The sequence below is a fragment of the Eleutherodactylus coqui genome, chromosome 1, assembly GCF_035609145.1.
Source record: "Eleutherodactylus coqui strain aEleCoq1 chromosome 1, aEleCoq1.hap1, whole genome shotgun sequence".
Taxonomy (NCBI): Eukaryota; Metazoa; Chordata; class Amphibia; order Anura; family Eleutherodactylidae; genus Eleutherodactylus; species Eleutherodactylus coqui.
This window is the reverse complement of record NC_089837.1, coordinates 163,259,851-163,276,976: the sequence shown is the minus strand read 5'-3', so window position 1 is coordinate 163,276,976 and position 17,126 is coordinate 163,259,851. Positions and strand designations below refer to the sequence as shown.

Sequence of the window (17,126 nt, the reverse complement as noted above, 5' to 3'; positions counted from 1 at the left end):
ACTCACAGCGCTGGGAAGAAGTTTATTCTATATTCCTCTGTACGTAGTCCGGCTCTCCTGAAGTATACAAGGACCATCGCCAGGAGGTACTGGTGGGAGAAGGACAGTGAGAGGCTGGAAGCATATTTACTTTCTAGATAACTTATAATTAATCATATTTGTGATCAATATACTTCTGTGAATACTAGTAAGTAAAGAATATAACTGCACTGTATGGTTAGCTGTCATTGTTATGTCTAACATTGACTATTATGTCACCAAGTTACAGAGTGCAGCGTGTCACCAGGTCTATTGTAGCAACCAAAGTCCATTGATTTACCAGGGTTGTTCCATAAAAAGTATTGTTTATAATTAAATCCAGCCCATAATAAAGAATATTTGATACAATCACATGATAGCAGTATTCTGTGGTCGGTACGATAACAACTATACCAAATTTGTACAGTTTTTTTTTTTTGCTGTACTACATTTAAAAAATAAAATATCTTTGGGAAAAAAAAAATATTTTCTGCTGCCATCTTCTGCTCGCCATAACGTTTTAGATTTCCTTTTTTTGTTGTAGTTTCTATTGGTACCACGTTGGAGCACATACGACTTTTTGATATTTTTTTGACATTTTTTTTCTTGAAGAAGGGGTGACCAAAAAAGTGCAATTCTGACGTTTCGTATGTTTTTTCCTTGACGATATTCTCCGGAGGTGTAAATAATGTGGTACTTTGATAGATTAGACATCTACAAATACAGCAATACCAAGGATATTTTTTGTTTTCTACTATAAATATGGGAAAGGATATATTTTTAAACTTTCATCACCTTTTATTTTTTTAATAATTAATAAAACTTTTTAAAACTCATTTTTACATTTTTTCACTCAGAAGGCCCCAGGCTGCCTTGACAACAGAATGGCATCTTGTGGTCACAGCGGTATTCGTGGGCCGTTCGGGACCCCAGAATACTGCTTGAGGTATTTAAAGGGTTAACAGCTGTTGCGAGCCTGTGTCAGCTGTCAGAAACAGCTGGATCCACCTTGTATATAGTGGGATCGGCAGCCGATCCCACTTCATACAAACCCTGCACATCCTGGGGTGTGAAGGGGTTAACCCTTTCCAATCCACTGTCTGACGTCTAAAGACATTATGATTTAAGGCTGTACTGCTCCAATCTTGGAAGACGTCTGTCGGGGTTCTCTTACTGTATATTGCCAGCTTCTCTGCTATTGGAGCCTATGTAACATGCCACCTCATGCAGTACTGGCTTTAGCCAGCATATAGCGCCGTTGTGTAACGGCAGAAAAAGAGTAACCCCCTAGGAAAACCAGGATACAAATTGGATTGGAAAGGGTTAAATATGGTGCGTATTCTGTAATTTACTTGATTTTTTTACTTCTTTCCACAATATTATCTTACCTTGTGAGATGTCCTCACGCAGCCGTCTCTTGTCAGGTACTTCTTGAAGTAGTCAACTTCTAACAAGAGAGAAATATCAATATTTCAGAAATAAATGTATCAAATGTATTAATCCGTTTAGTGACATCAATAAAGTAACAAAATCTCCTCTGGGACATAACAGTGAAATAAGCAGCAGAAGAGCGATTAGTTTTGTACTTCTGCAGGAGTCTCCTGAAAACCATGAACATCACATGCGTGACAGTATCACACAGACAGTAGGACAATGTATCACTGACTGCCCATGAGAGGTTAGAGATAAATAGGGTAGAATGAACGACAGGGGAGTAACGTGTTAATAACAGAAGTGTTAAAAGGGAGTAAAGTGCTAATTGTATAAGAAAATGTGAGGCGAGGCCCAAACTGAAGAAATTGTTGGGATATATTACTAGAGTCTGACAGCTTCATCTAGGACGGTGTGTACCTGCTGCAACACTAGGAACATCGGATGGAGTCTTACCTAGGACATGGAAGAACGCTGTCCTTTCCTCCCGCTGTTGGGCAGGATCATCCCTCCATCTCTTCAGGCGGGGCTGTTGGATGGCAGAGAGTGGACTGTGGTAGAAGGAGAAGATATTACAGTAATAAGAATCTAATGTTCAAAATTACCTTCATTGTGTTGTGCTGAATGTTACACTAAGGGCTCCTGCACACTGGTGAGAGCGATATCGGGATGTGATTCTGAAAAGCCTGGATGCGAGGCGTTGTCGCAGGGAAACAGCCTCCCATCCCAGCAGGGCTGAAGGATTTCAATGGGCCCAGCGGTAGCGACGCTAGCCTCATTGTAAACAATGGGACATGATCGTTGAAGGAATCCCCTTCTCCAGCTTTCACAGCTGCAGCAGTGGATCCTGATGTTGTCTCATTGTTCTCAACGGGGCCGGCTGCAGCAGCGCCAGCCCTGTTGAAATCAATTGGAGATGATTGCGAACCTCTGCCACTGCTGTGACAGTAATGGCAGGGGACTCTCTGCAGTACGTATTTTCAGGTGGGGTGGAGGCGTTTGAAATATAAGCCCTAAGCCATCACCTTAAAAGTGCTGTCATCTCTAGCAGGTCCCCTTCTTCAGCTTCTCTTCTGGCCTGGGATTGAAAAATCCCTGCCTCCTGAAAGCACTGCTTTTGATTGGCTGAGCTCTGTGACCAATCAGAGGCAACACTCAGCCATTCATTCAGTGCTTTCATGAGGCGGGGATTTTTCAATCCCCGGCCAGAAGAGAAGCTGAAGAAGAGTGGCGGGGATCTGCAAGAAGACACGCCAAAGATGATAGTGCTTCTAAGATGATGTATTGTTATTATTACTTTTTTTCTACAGTTAGGGATTATTTTCGGGGTAGGGCTTATATTTTTAGCTACTCCCCCACCCGAAAATTTGGCAGAGGATCGCAATCATCTCCGATCGATTTCAATGGGGCCCCGTTAAGAACAATGGGAAAACATCAGGATCCACTGCTGCAGCTGTGACAGCTGCAGCAGGGGATTCCTTCAGCGATCGTGTTCCATTCATTTCAATGGGGTCGGAGCTGCTGCCGCCGGCCTGTTGGAAACCATGGGCAAGATCGCAAAAAGATAGGACATGCTGCGATTTTGTTTTTACGCTGCATCGCCAGCATTAAAACACTGCACGTGTGAATGGAGCCATTGGAAGCAATTGGCTTCATAAATTTGCGATTTCTCGCATCCTCGCAGCGCTGGAAAATCATGTGATTTCATCGCTAGTGTGAAGGCATCCTTACTCTTCATTATGCGGGCTATGATTCCTCTTCCTCGTATGGCTGATGTGTCTTCTGTCGTCTCTTCTGCAGAACATTCGTAGAATCCTCACTACGGCGTCCATGATCCTTAACAGGGGAAATAAACCGGGATTATTATAAGGACAAACACTCCATAGTCTCTATGTCCAGTGTAACTACATTAAACATATAGAGCACAGTGCAGTCCCTATAGACCTGTCATTACATTATGTGTCCCATCCCTCCCTGCATAGTTACTGACCCCTATAGTGAACGTCATAGCTTACCAGGAGCTCACGTCGTCTCTTCTACTCAGAAAAGAAGAAATAAAGAAAATGGCAATAAATGGAATAGAAAAATTATTAAACAGCGCCATATTTATTCCTAATCACCCAAAGAACTCCATCTTCACAATCACTCAAATGTCTCCATATTTATTCATGATTACATAAATATCTATATAGTCCAGCAGTCTATGTTTATCTCTCCCGCAACTTCGCTGTGATTTTGGGATAGGTCTTATTTTCCCCCAAAATAGGACCTGCCACGAACATAAGACATACCCTAATTTTTCAGTATTTTTTGGGGGAAGGGGGAGTGGGCTTAAAATATAAGCCCTTCCCCCCAAAAATAACAACCCCTAGCAGTATTACATAAAAAAACAAAAAACAATCCATTGCATAACATCCGCAGCCCAGGTACTTCCGCTGCTCTCCTGCGCTCCAGCTCATCTGCTTGCAGTCCTCAGCACATCGCTTCTTGGTTATAAGGTTCATAAGCCCTGCCTCCAGGAAATGATGGCTCGGATTGATTCTAGTCTTGGTGCTAGATATCACAGAAAACCTTCAGTGGTCTTATAGAGTCCATGAGTCAATGGACCATAACTGTTTGGGTGGCATGAGGGGGATGTACAGAATGTTAGGCAGGTCGTTTGAATGGATTGAGTGGCTGGGTGGAAAGTTAGAATGATGGATCTTAACAAAACCTGCAAGTTGCAATGTATGAACAATTTGTCTTCAAGTCCGTTTACTTCAATTGTTCATGTTTCACTTGAAACGTGGTGAATCGATGACATTAGTCTGACACATTAGGGCTCAGTCAGATGATCGACTTTTTCTGTGCACCTATGTGCACAAAAAAAAAAATGCGGTGCACGGATGTGCAAAATGCGCCTGACTGATGCTCTGTGCCCATTGGCTAGCGCCAGCTCCATTGAAAACGTACAAAGACGATTGCGATCCTCTGCCACAGCAGTGACAGCTATGTCAGGGGATTCCTTCATCCCGGCTGGGACCGCGGGGATGAAGGAATCCCCTGCCACAGCTGTCACAGAGGACCATGATGTTCTCCCATTGCTTTCAATGGGGCGAGCACTGCTGCAGCCCGATTTAAAGCAATGGGATACAGGCAACCCCCGCAGTGATTTTCAGGGATGGGCTTGAAGTATAGCAAAAAAAAGAAAAAGAACAAAACTATATAAATTTGGTGTCTTAGTAATTCTGCTCACCCACAGAATAAAGTTATGAAGTTATGTCATTTTTGCTGCAGTGTGTACAACGTAGCAACAAACCCCCCCCCCCCCCCCCCCCCACAGATGGCGGAATTTCATTTTTTTCTATTCTTCTGCACTTTTGAATTTTTTAAAGGTTTTTCAGTACATTATGTGGTACATTACGTAGCATAAATAGAAAATGCTACTTTTCCCACAATAAACAAGCCCTCGGACAGCTATGTTGATATAAATAAAATAATTATGATTTTTTAAAAGTGGCCATAAAAAAAGAAGATGATAAAAAAAAGAGGTAAAGGTAAAGCAAGAATGTCAAGTACATCAAAAGAATGTGTAGACCATTAGAAAGTATACCAATCCATGGGACCGCCTCAAAGAAAGTGGATACCTGACACATATCGCTACATCATGTACAGATTCATCAGGGAGATGCCACTCACAGAAAGTTACTAGGTTTATATAGTATCAATAATCTCTTTCAGACTACATATAAGACATGTCTATATATTACACTATTCATATAAGTACCCTTCCAAATTATATCCTCAGACCATATATATATATAAAGTACAATGGCATGACTCTTACCAGTCTCTAGGACCATAACAGATGCTTTGCAGCCCCCCCCCCCCCCCACCCCCAAACCAACCCCTTTCCTAACAAAAAAATAAGAAAAAAAAACAATAACACAAGAAAGCAGGGAAGCCGCTGCTCATCATCTTACCTGCCATGCTCAAATATTATGCTTTTGAATGGCTACTTAAAACTTCCCTTTCTTATATTTTCCATTATATTATCCATCTAGCACCATTTATAGCGGCTGCCATGTTATTCTCTTGGGTGAGATACAATCTGTTATACTGTATATTCATACACTTGGATATATTCAAACTTTATTCCTATATGTTATCTTTTGTACCTTTTTTCCTGCAGTCTCTAGAGCAGAGGTGTCAAACTGAAGGCCACCACATCATTTAATATGGCCTGTGAGATCTTCATGCAGAACAACTGGCTCTCCACTATACCCGAAGGATGTAGCCAGTGCTTGGTAGAGGTGGTGGTGCCAGCACAGGGAGTGGGTGCCATCTCCGGTGCACATCTCCACACCGCTTTGTTCAGCACTAGAGATGAGCGAATATACTCGTTTCAAGCAATTACTCGATTGAGCACCGCGATTTTCGAGTACTTCCGTACTTGGGTGAAAAGATTCGGGGGGCGGGGGGAGGCGTGGCGGAGCGCGGGGTAGCAGCAGGGAACAGGGGGGAGCCCTCTCTCTCTCCCTCTCCCCCCCACTCCCTGCTGCAACCCCCTACTCACCCACGGCGCCCCCCGAATTTTTTCACCCGAGTACGAAAGTACTCGAAAATCGCGGCGCTCGGGCGAAAAAGGGGCGTGGTCGAGTAGGTTCGCTCATCTCTATTCAGCACCCCACAGGTGTTGGCACAGCTCTGGCTGCCCTCCATTCTCATTCATATAGGCAGATGCAGTTTTGTTTTGTGAAACATGCATCTTTACGGACTGAGACTATGTATATTCACCGCGTATTTTGACCTTCTTGTGTTTTTTGCATTAGTATTCACAGCATATGTGCAAAAAAAAAGCAAGAAGGTCCCAGAGATTTTTTGTGCCTTCATGCATAAATACACAGGTATCGTGTATTCACTGTATATTAATGAGATCCCATTGATCTCATCGGCAATTTTGGTCAGTAATATAGACCAAAATAGGACATGCTGCAAATTTTTTTATATGCATAAAACAGGTGCAAGAAAAAGGCGGATCTGAATACCCCAATGTAAATCAATGGCTTTAAACTGACCATTTTATGCATATAAACAAGTATGAGCGAGATACCCATGAACATAAGCCTTTATAAACGGTCCTTTGAAGGGAACCATAATGATGATATGGTCCTCTGTGAAATGGGTCTGACACCCATGACCCAGATGTTACACTGTATGAATAGAACACTACTTTTTTACCTGCTGCATTATTGCCTATTTGTTCTATTTTTTGGCGTTTACATCAGTTTTGTTGCAATTTTGGCATTCTGATTTATATAGAAAAGAAACCGAGGATCGGCAATGGTACCCAGAGAACATTGGCAATTGGTAACTGATGTTGGCAGGGATGATTTAGTGAATTCTGCATTGCGCAGGGGGGTTGCACCCGATGGCCCTGCAGGTCTCTTCCAATTCTACTATTCTCTGATATATAGATAATACCTTATGATATAAAACAGAACAATATGGGATGCAGGGCTCTGTATAATGGAGCTGGATGCGGTAATATTATTTGGATCTGTGTTGGGTGGAGACAAGTGACACATGTCAGATTTCCAAAATTTGGCCTGATCATTAAGGCGCAAACAGGCTTGGTCACTAAGGGGTTAAAGGGGTTGTCCCGAGGCAGCAAGTGGGTCTGTACACTTCTGCATGGCCATAATAATGCACTTTGTAATGTACATTGTGCATTAATTATGAGCCATGCAGAAGTTATAAAAAGTTTTATACTTACCTGTTCCGTTGCTGGCGTCCTCGTCTCCATGGTGCCGACTAATTTTCGCCCTCCGATGGCCAAATTAGCCGCGCTTGCGCAGTCCGGGTCTTCTGCAGTCTTCTATGGGGCTCCGTGTAGCTCCGTGTAGCTCCGCCCCGTCACGTGCCGATTCCAGCCAATCAGGAGGCTGGAATCGGCAATGGACCGCACAGAAGAGCTGCGGTCCACGGAGGAAGAGGCCATCTTCAGCGGTGAGTAGAGAAGTCACCGGAGCGCGGGGATTCAGGTAAGCGCTCCGGTGAGCTTTCTTTACCTCCCTGCATCGGGGTTGTCTCGCGCCGAACGGGGGGGGGGTTGAAAAAAAAAAAAACCCGTTTCGGCGCGGGACATCTCCTTTAAGGTATGTTTTTTTTGTTCTGTTTTTTTTTCTTCTTGAATGCCTTAAAAAGGTGTTCAACTGCAGAACATTATTGAAAAGAGAACATTTATTTAAATAAAATGGGCAAAAATGTTAACAATATATAGCTATTAGAGATGAGTGAACGTGCTCGTTTAGAGCAATTACTCGATCGAGCATCGCTTTTATCGAGTAACAGCCTAATCGGGCGAAAAGATTCGGGGTGCGCCGGGGGGTGGCAGGGTGGAGCGGAAGGTAGCAGGGGGAAACAGGGGGGAGCTCTCCCCCCCACTCCCTACCACAACCCCCATGCTCCCCGAATCTTTTCGCCCGATTAGGCAGTTACTCGATAAAAGCGATGCTCGATCGAGTAATTGCTCCAAACGAGCACGTTCGCTCATCTCTAATAGCTATCCATTTGTTAAGCTTGATATACTCGTATATGTTGTTTTTCGTCTATTTGTACTATGCAATTTATACGATGTAATTTATACTCTAAAACTCCATATCCTTGATGCTCACTTGGATCACTTCAAGCGGAACATAGGAGAATACTCAGAGGAGTACGGCGAACGCTTCCACCAAGATATTATGACCTTTGAACGGCGATACCAAGGACAGTACAATGAGAGCATGATGAGAGACTACCTAAAATGTAGTTCGGGAAAGTGGTGTGCATGCAGTGGTAAATCTAGAAAAAGCACACATTTCTAAATATTGTTTTGAAGTATAAATAAATAAACATTACTTTTGATCTAGATGTTGTCTGTTTATAAAAATAAACATTTGTTACCCATTTACTTATATGGGGATATGCAAAATATAAAACTCATTCTCCTCAGCACAAAAGCAAACTTTGGAAGGTATAATGGCTATTTTCTGTACTTTCTAGATATGGGGAAACAGGAAAACACAATTAGTGCCCAAGGACAGAAAAAAAGTTAAAATGTGTTATATAGTGTGTAAACATTTTGAGGAACACTTTGTTTTCCTGCACCAAGCCAAGATTGCAAAGGCTCATAGGTGTCAGAATGATAGCTACCCCCACAAATGACCCCATTTAAAAAATACACCCCTTAGGCCGCCTGCACACGGCAGAGCTGGATTCCGCATGTGGGAGTCTGCAGTGGAATCCAGCTGTGACCCCGGACGGCGACCCCGCATACCTGTCTCTGTAGTCTTCATCTGTACTGCGGATGGTCCAGACAGCGAGCCGTCGGACATGCGCAGTACTGATTTTTTTTTCAAATGTTTATTTTTCCCACACCGCCGCTAGACGTTGACGCAGGACCGCGACCTTTTTGCAATGTCAATTGTGGAAGAGCCATAGGTCTGGGCTTCCATTGACTTCAATGGAAGCCATCCACGCAAAAATAGAACATGCTATGTTTTTTTCTGCACACGAGCGGAAATCGCAATTGGTTTCTGCTCGTGTGCAGGAAGCAGCGGTTCTCCATTGGATGTAACGAACGGCATTTGCCCCGGATTGGCAGTGTGGACGCCACCCGCGGATTCTAAAATGCTAATCGGCCTGTGTGCAGGCTCCCGTAATGTATTCATTGAAGGGTGTCATGAGTATTTTGACCCCTGAGTTTTTTTTTCAGGAGTTAATGCAATTTAGAGTAGAAGAAAAGAAAATATTCAATTTTTGCAAATATGTCATTTTAAAGACAGTTTATTTTGTATAGTGCACATGAAAATGAGGATTTACATGGCAAAATGGATACCCGTTTGTCCTGCGTTCAGAAACCTGCGCCGCCATAAAATGATAGCGCATCAGAATAAAGCTCCTTAGCGGCTGTATTATGAAAGATTTTTTCCTGTTTGTCATCTAATCCTGGGCTGCGTTTCTGAACTTCATTACACGACCGTATCTGTGCATGTTTGTGCAATATGTGGAGAATAGAACCCAAGGATGTTAATGGATTCATTCTCATGAGCATGTTGTGCATGCGCAAAAAAATAGGTGCTCTATATTCCGGCGTATCTTCGCAACAAGGGCTCCATAGACGTCTACAAGAGGTGTGCAAATATGCATTCAATCTGTGCAATATGATGCGCAATTCCTTGAAAAAAAAACACATCCGTATGTCATTAGACCAAGTAGCCTTTTAATTCACAGAAGGCGTGTGCTGCGTTCGTGTGTGAACTGAGCCTGCATGCGCAGAACATACAGTACTATGTGCAGACTTCATCAAATCTCATTCCCTGCGCAAATATGTTGCGTTGAGGTGAGCGTATTTGCGCATACGCTTGTGTGAAGCCGCCCTTATACCGTAGCTTGGTGATTTAGGTGCAAAATAGGCCTGTCAACAAGGAGTTATGTGGCAACAGACAACATATACATGTAGGAAATGGAGAGGGGAGATCTTTATTGAAACTAGCAATATGTATAACTGTGCTCCTGGGTCCTCCATGTGACTCCCAGTCACTGCAGAGCGTCTCCCGGGAAACAACAGCAAGATGCACAGTCACTTCCGGTGACGTCAGATGTGCGCCGGAAGTAGCAGAGTGATACAGCGCTGTGCCGGGAGCAATTTACCGGGATACCGAAGCAGAGAGCAGACGACACCCGGAGCACAATGATCACGTCGGCAGGTGAGCGGCCGTGTGCTGGGTGGAGGGGGCCGACCCCTACAAGGCTCACAGCCGGGATCCGCTGACTCATTGTCCGGTGTGCGGCGTTATGTCCCGCCACCGGCTGCACCGGGGAGGGTGGGATGCGGGCAGGGTGGGCTGTGTATTGTAGTGCGGCTGCGGGAGGACATGAGGGGGGCTGCGGTCGTGAGGTGCGGGGGCCGCGGTACATGCTGAGTCACCCCGGGAAGGCCCGGTGTGCTGTGTCACCGCCCAGTGTGGGGCGCTACAGTGCAGCCGGAGGAGACTACCAAGTGTCCCTTTAACTAAGGACGTTGGTGTATGTCTCCATGGGTGGCATGCTGCACCCTGGCTTGTGATGGGGGATCAGATGAGCATTTTTATTTTAGTTTTTTTTTTCTTTTGTGGATTGGTCACATAAGAAAAAAAAACCGTGTGGCCTGTTTACATTTGTGTTAGGCCGGCATCATATGACTGAATTCCCAGTGCGTGATCAGCGTCTGCAGCAAATCGCACACATTGACTAGCATGTACTTGAGGTTTTCCGCTTGCGCTCGTGGATACAAATTGTGTATTCCACGAGCGGAGGAAAAAATCACGGCCTGCTCCACTTTGCTGCAGATGGCCTCCATTGAATCGGACGGCGTGGAGAATACAAAAAAACCCCAAACCGTACTGCGCACTGTACAAAATAAACAGGTACGCAGGGTCACCGGCGGGCTTCACAGTCAGAACCCATTGCGGGATCCGACCCGGTCGCGTGAAGCCGGCCAAAATGGAGTAAAATTACCCCTTAATGTCTATGGGATCGCGTAAAAACGCAGCATACAGTTGAGTGTGCGGAAAAACGCTTTGTGTATAAGGCTGCCTGCGCACGGGCATATGTGCATCGCCGAATCCGGAGCGGGTGCTCACCCCTGGGGTCTGCAGCAAATACCGCCCATAGCATGCTATGGAAAAGCTCTCTTTCCTGCACACAAGCGGAAATCAATTGCAATTTTCAGCTCGCAGCGGAAAAATCGCGGTATGCTTTATTTCTGAGCAGGTTCCGCCCGGACAGCTTCCATTAAGGTCAGTTGAAGCTGTGCGGCCCTTGTGCAATTAACATTGCGTGAAGGTCATGGGACCCGTGTCATTGCCTAGCAACGGTGTGGGAAAATATATACTGCGCATGTCAGATAGCGAGCCGTACGGACCATCGTCGGTACAGAAAAAGAAAGAGGAGTACGCGGGGTCACTGGCCGGGCACAGGGTCTGATTCCGATGGGGCATCCTGCATCTGGAATCCGACCCGTTCATGTGCAGCTGTCCTAATGCAGTGGTTTACCGCGGTATGGCCCAGCCTATCGCCGTGTGTGGCAATGATTTCTGGCTGCGCATGACAGCATATATGTTTAAAGGGAATCTGTAGTTTAAACATGATGTCCAAACTGCAGGCATGATGTTATAGAGCAGAAGATGCTGAGCAGATTGTATATGGTTTTATGGGGAAAGATTCAGTATAACTTATATTTTATTCATTTATATCTCTGCTCATTCTGAACTGCAGTCCAGTGGGCGGAGCTATCAGTGATTGACAGCTGTCTGTCAATGAGTGTACATGCAGGGAGGGTGTCAATCACTGATAGCTCCGCCCATTGGACTATTCAGCTCAGAATGAGCAGAGATATAAATGAATAAAATACAAGTTATACTGAATCTTTTCCCATAAAACTATATATCAATCTCCTCAGCTCCTCCTACTCTATAACATCATGCCTGCAGTTTGGACATGAAGTTCCAGCTGAGAGGTTCCCTTTAACCCTTCTTCTGACTCTCCTGCCCAAACCATCACCTGTTCAGAGCTTGGGTGTTGTCATGTAATGTCACCAGGTCTTTAGGCCGCAGTGACATCCCATATACAGATCACATGGGCTAGTAGCTAATAGGCCCAGCACTGGTGACATTGGCTGCAGTGGTGGCTCCAGATAGCTGCGTTACTAGTTCTTAGTAATAAAACAAGCCTACGTTTGGATTCCAATGCCAACTTGTCCGGCTCTCCCTCTCCATATGCTCAACCATATCCCTCCTTTTGTTTACTGGCATCCGCAAGTGTTCAGAGAGCAGCACACTCCTGGATTTGGCGCATGCGTAGTGATGTCTATTCATTCATTTCTTTTTATTCTTTTTATTGAAGGAATAGTTGATCTAGAATTTTGAATGCAGTTGTGATTGAACATTATCCAAGAACTAAACGTCTGAAACTCTCGTTAGTAACCACTAACGAGAACAACTAAGGACAGTTCAGCTAGTATTACATTTAATCAGTAAATTCTGCCTGTCCTGCAAATAAACCTTCACTTCTTAACTTGAATATAAAAATGTTACATTTGTTTGGTTGGGCCTACCTAGTAGATTGTCTATTAATCTCTTCATAGCATCAGGATCCAGCGCTGCAGCCCCTCTCTGGTTCCAGCATTTGTTGTGATTGCTCTTATCACAGGAAGTTAGGTGACCACTGCACATTCCCAAACTATTGGCATGGTGGCACTCAGAATGTGAGCACCAATGCCGGGAGAACAAGCCTCTGATTGGCTGCAGTGATCACCTGACATCCGATGACATCATCTGTCACAACAAACATCGGGACCACAGCTGGGCTGCATGTTACATCCCAGCAGAGAAAGAGGTGGGAAATTATAGCTCAGTTTTTCTATTTTACAGCCTTGTGTGGTGCAGAATGTTAAGTACAAATGCAGTCCTAAGCTCTCGCTCACAACCTGAAGGTTGTGGGTTCAATCCCCGTACGATAATGATACAGTAACATCTATTGGTACATTATATGGAAGGATTAATTGGATGTACAGAATGGAGTTCATTGCTTACCTGACAAGTGACGTATGTTTTTGCCTTGTTCTTTCACAGCTGGTATTCTGTCCCTTCTTGACGAAGAGGAGCCTCAGCTTAAGGTGTGCAAAGTTTTGGTTTTTATTATACATCTTATATGAAAAATGTGTGTGTGTGTGTGTGTGTGTGTGTGTGTGTAAATATATATAAATATTTTTTTTTTCTTTTTGAGATGGGTGGGGAGGGTTGAGTTTGGGACATTGTTACCATTTTATTAAGAAGGTTGTCCCACCATTCCATATCTTATTCATTGCATTAAAAAAATCCCACTGTTTTTCAATAAAGGGGTTTTACAGCCATAAAGGAAAAAAAAATACCCAGGGTAGGGAATGGTATGAAAAAAATAAAACAACCATTACGCACATATGATTTCACTGGTCATATGTGCATGAACAACCACTTGAGACCAGCAATTGGTTGTAGCAGTCATGTGAGTAATGGCTATTGTTTTTTCATACCATTCCCTGCGCTGGGACAATTGAAAATTTTTTATTTTTTTATTTTTTTAATATTGAAAAATCCCTTTATTGCAACCTTTCAGGGCTGGACAAAGATGGCTGCACTGCCTCTCTACTTGATGCACTCCGTGCATTATACATTAGTGGGCTAAGACACTACAAGCTGCTCATGTGGTTAACACTGGCTATTCAAAGCAACAGTGTCTTAGACTAATGATGCATGTTTATGCACAGCATGCATCGGGTATTTGGTGAAGCTGGTTCGGCCATCTTTGTTTAACCAGAACCTGAGGGTTGCTTTACATGCTGTTAAAAAATATCCAGTGAGGCAATAAGACATTTATTTACTTACTTAGTATGATGCCACGTGATGTTCAAAGTGTAAAGCAATGTGCACTTCCATCTAATGAGCCAAATGCTGAAGGATACACCTCCCACAGCCAGGTTTCTGCATAGTAATTCTCTGTTCACTGCAGAGCCACCAGAATAGCTTTCTGCCTGCTTGTAAAAAACGAGCAGAACTTCTGCAGTAGTATGATGTGATAACAGAGAAGAGACTGTATTGTCAGCTGCCAGATGGGGAAGGAGACCGATTTTATGCAAACTGCCCTCGCAGCACTAAAGGGGACACATGAAAGCAAAAAGATTGCTGAAAAGATTTTTTTTTTAAATAAATATGCTAGAAACACAGTAAGGCCCCCTGTCCACGGCCGAGGTGGAATTTAGCTAGCGATATTTTGCTGTGGGGTAGGAGGGGGGAGCGCCGACAGTTCACCGAGGTGAGCCTATCTGGTAGATAGGCTCACCTTGGAGGATCGCGGCAATCGCAGCATGTCGCAATTTAAATCCCGCGAGCGGAGAAGCGCTATGATTCTCCGCTTGTGGACGCCGGCTCTGTGCTTTCCATAGCAATGCCCGTGGACAGGCAGCCTAAATGACTTTAAAATACTTAAATTCCTCTCAGTGGTGCAGGCAGATAGCCAACACTGTGCTCTATCTCTGTCTGCCCATTGAAATGTGGGGGCAGAGAAATAGCGGAGCACAGCATTTGGCTATTTATGTCTGCCCCATTGAGAGGAATGTCGCTGCTACTGCGCTTGTGCGACCAGCAGACCCATTCCCCACTACACTACAGAAATAAGAGATTGTAACTTAAACTGTGAAATATGGGGGCATGGGACTCCGCAGTCGGACCCCACTAATCTGACACCAATCCAGATGGGGTAATAAACTGAAAAAAACCCAAACATCCCATCGCCAAAATACCCCTTTAATAACAGCTTTTCTGCACTTTTTGTATGAAAATGATTAATGGCACAACCCTTTGAATTTTTACATGTGTTTTGTTGGTAAAGTCATTGATGCGCTTGGATCCCTGTGAATAAACTGCAGTAGTGGTGCCCTAACCTCAGTATGTCTACAATAAAGTAGTCTTTTATTTAGTGTTTAATGAGTTTGTCCATAGTTCTGCCAACTGATCCCATTGTCTTTACTCTAGGAATTTGCGCTACACAAGTTAAATGCAGTAGTCAATGACTTCTGGGCGGAGATATCGGAGTCTGTGGATAAAATGTAAGCCTTTTACACCTCATACATATTAACTTTTCTTTGAGCAGGTGATGAGTTTAGTCAGTAGGCTGGCTGTAGAATCCGTGCCTATTCCTCCCCAGTCAGTCGTCTTACCGCATCTTCTCCTCTTCCTTCCCTCTACCCCAAGTCCCGCAGGTCACCTCACCTCCAGCTGGCCGGATCCTCTTATTTCTGTTTGGTAGCATCCATTTTCAGCATTCTGCTTCCTGCAGGTAAGTGAATTCTTGTCGCTAATGACGTAGCGTTCACTGCCTTGGCAGCCTGCTTTAGTACGCAGGCACAAGGTCTACGTACTAGTGTTCGTATAGTATATGAACATTCGTGGCAAGCCCCAGCGCCTGCACAGTCATGGCGATAGCCCAGCATGGGATTTGACAATCAGTGCTAGGCAGTGAACGCTACGTCACTAGTGACTTGTTAGAAGCAGAATGCCGAGAACATACGCTACATCACAGGGAATAGAAGAATTGGCCGGCTGGAGGTGAGGTGACCCAGAAAGTGCCGCAATTTACTTTTGCTTTCAGCCGCAGCATCGCGGAGTTTAGCACGCCTCATAATGGATGAGGTGTGCTAAACGTCCAAAATGGAACAGACTCTACATGAAAATCGCAGTGCTGGAAAGCGCTGCGATCAAGCGGCTGCCTGAGAGGCTCCCTTGAAAACAATGGGAGCGTTATACTGTGATTCACACATCACTAAAAGCGCCACAAAAAAATGTCTGTGTGAGACAGACCTCAAAGTATGAATAGTGGAATGTTCTTTATGGGAATGAAGCTCATCTTTACTACTTAGTATATGCTGGAAAGCAAGGTAAACTATACCACCAGTGGTTTTTCACCGTAGCGAGTGGCGCAGCTGGATCTCCATAGAAGCATCTGCGCTTGTTAGTTTTTATTACAACTCATGATGTAAATGCTTTCTAATAATTACAATGTGACTTTCTCTCTTAATGTTCTATGAAACATTTTTCAGTACTAAATGGCTAATGATTGTATTCATTGATATTTAATCCATTTATGTTGCTGGCTATCTCTTTTTCAGTGAAGTGCTATATGAGGATGAGACTTTCAGAAGCAGACAGTTTGCTGCCCTTGTGGCCTCCAAAGTGTTTTACCACTTAGGGGCGTTTGAAGAGTCTCTGAACTATGCTCTGGGTGCTGGAGATCTGTTCAACGTGAATGACAATTCTGAATATGTGGAGACCATTATAGGTAAGTTGTCGAGTTATGGGCAGACACTCAATGTAGGAAAACTTGGGAGAGGGCGAGGGAAGAGCGAAATAGACATTCTGGTTGGCCTTCCGCAGAATCAACTGCATGTTTTCTCTATGGGTTTTGGGGGTTTTTTTTTGCTAGAAGAATGTTTTCTACTGATAATCAATTTTGGAAATGTGATGCATTGTAAATGTTTTTGAGTGGTGTCAGACCCATTAATGGATTTACTGTGAGGATGCTTTCATACGGGAGCAAGCATCGCTGACTGAATAGAGGCGGAGGGGGCCAGGGATAGTACTGTCCCACCTCCACTCACAGTAAGCAGGCAGTCGTTCCTAAGTGATTACTGCCTGTTTACACTAAATCATCCGTCGTTCAGTTTTCTGCATGCAAAAACTGAACTACTAATGAGAAACTAACAACTTCAGTTGGTGCATGCATTTACACTGGACGATTATCCAGACTTGTGCTGGATTGCAGGAATCTGAATAATTGTTCAGTGTAAAAGCACCTTTAGGCCACGTTCAGACACAGCGGATTTGAGTGCTTATTGCAAAACCACTTGCAAATTGGTATGTGCATTTACTGGTGATTTGGGGCAAAATCCACTTCAGATTTTTTTCAAAAATGAAAAAGCTGGTCTTAGCAGTCATTTAGGGTACATTCACAGGTATTGGTTTTGGTGCTTATATGCAACATGTTTTGCGCTGCACCAAAAACCATGTCAAAATCTGAACCATTTGGTGCAAATTTTGATGTAGTTACTGATGTGGATCCACAGCAGATTTCAAACCTTT

At 44.1% G+C, this 17,126-nt stretch overlaps 1 protein-coding gene across 1 annotated transcript in view; it reads left to right on the top strand.

Annotated features, from left to right (window-relative positions):
• The first annotated feature begins 10,067 nt into the window (after positions 1–10,067).
• PSMD1 (proteasome 26S subunit, non-ATPase 1) overlaps positions 10,068–17,126 on the top strand; it is a 73,681-nt gene continuing 66,622 nt past the window's right edge. The window contains exons 1-4 of the mRNA XM_066602830.1: positions 10,068–10,181; positions 13,086–13,129; positions 15,024–15,097; positions 16,157–16,326. Of these exons, the coding sequence (XP_066458927.1) occupies positions 10,166–10,181; positions 13,086–13,129; positions 15,024–15,097; positions 16,157–16,326 (304 nt within the window). The 5' untranslated portion in view covers positions 10,068–10,165. The remainder of the gene's footprint in view (positions 10,182–13,085; positions 13,130–15,023; positions 15,098–16,156; positions 16,327–17,126) is intronic.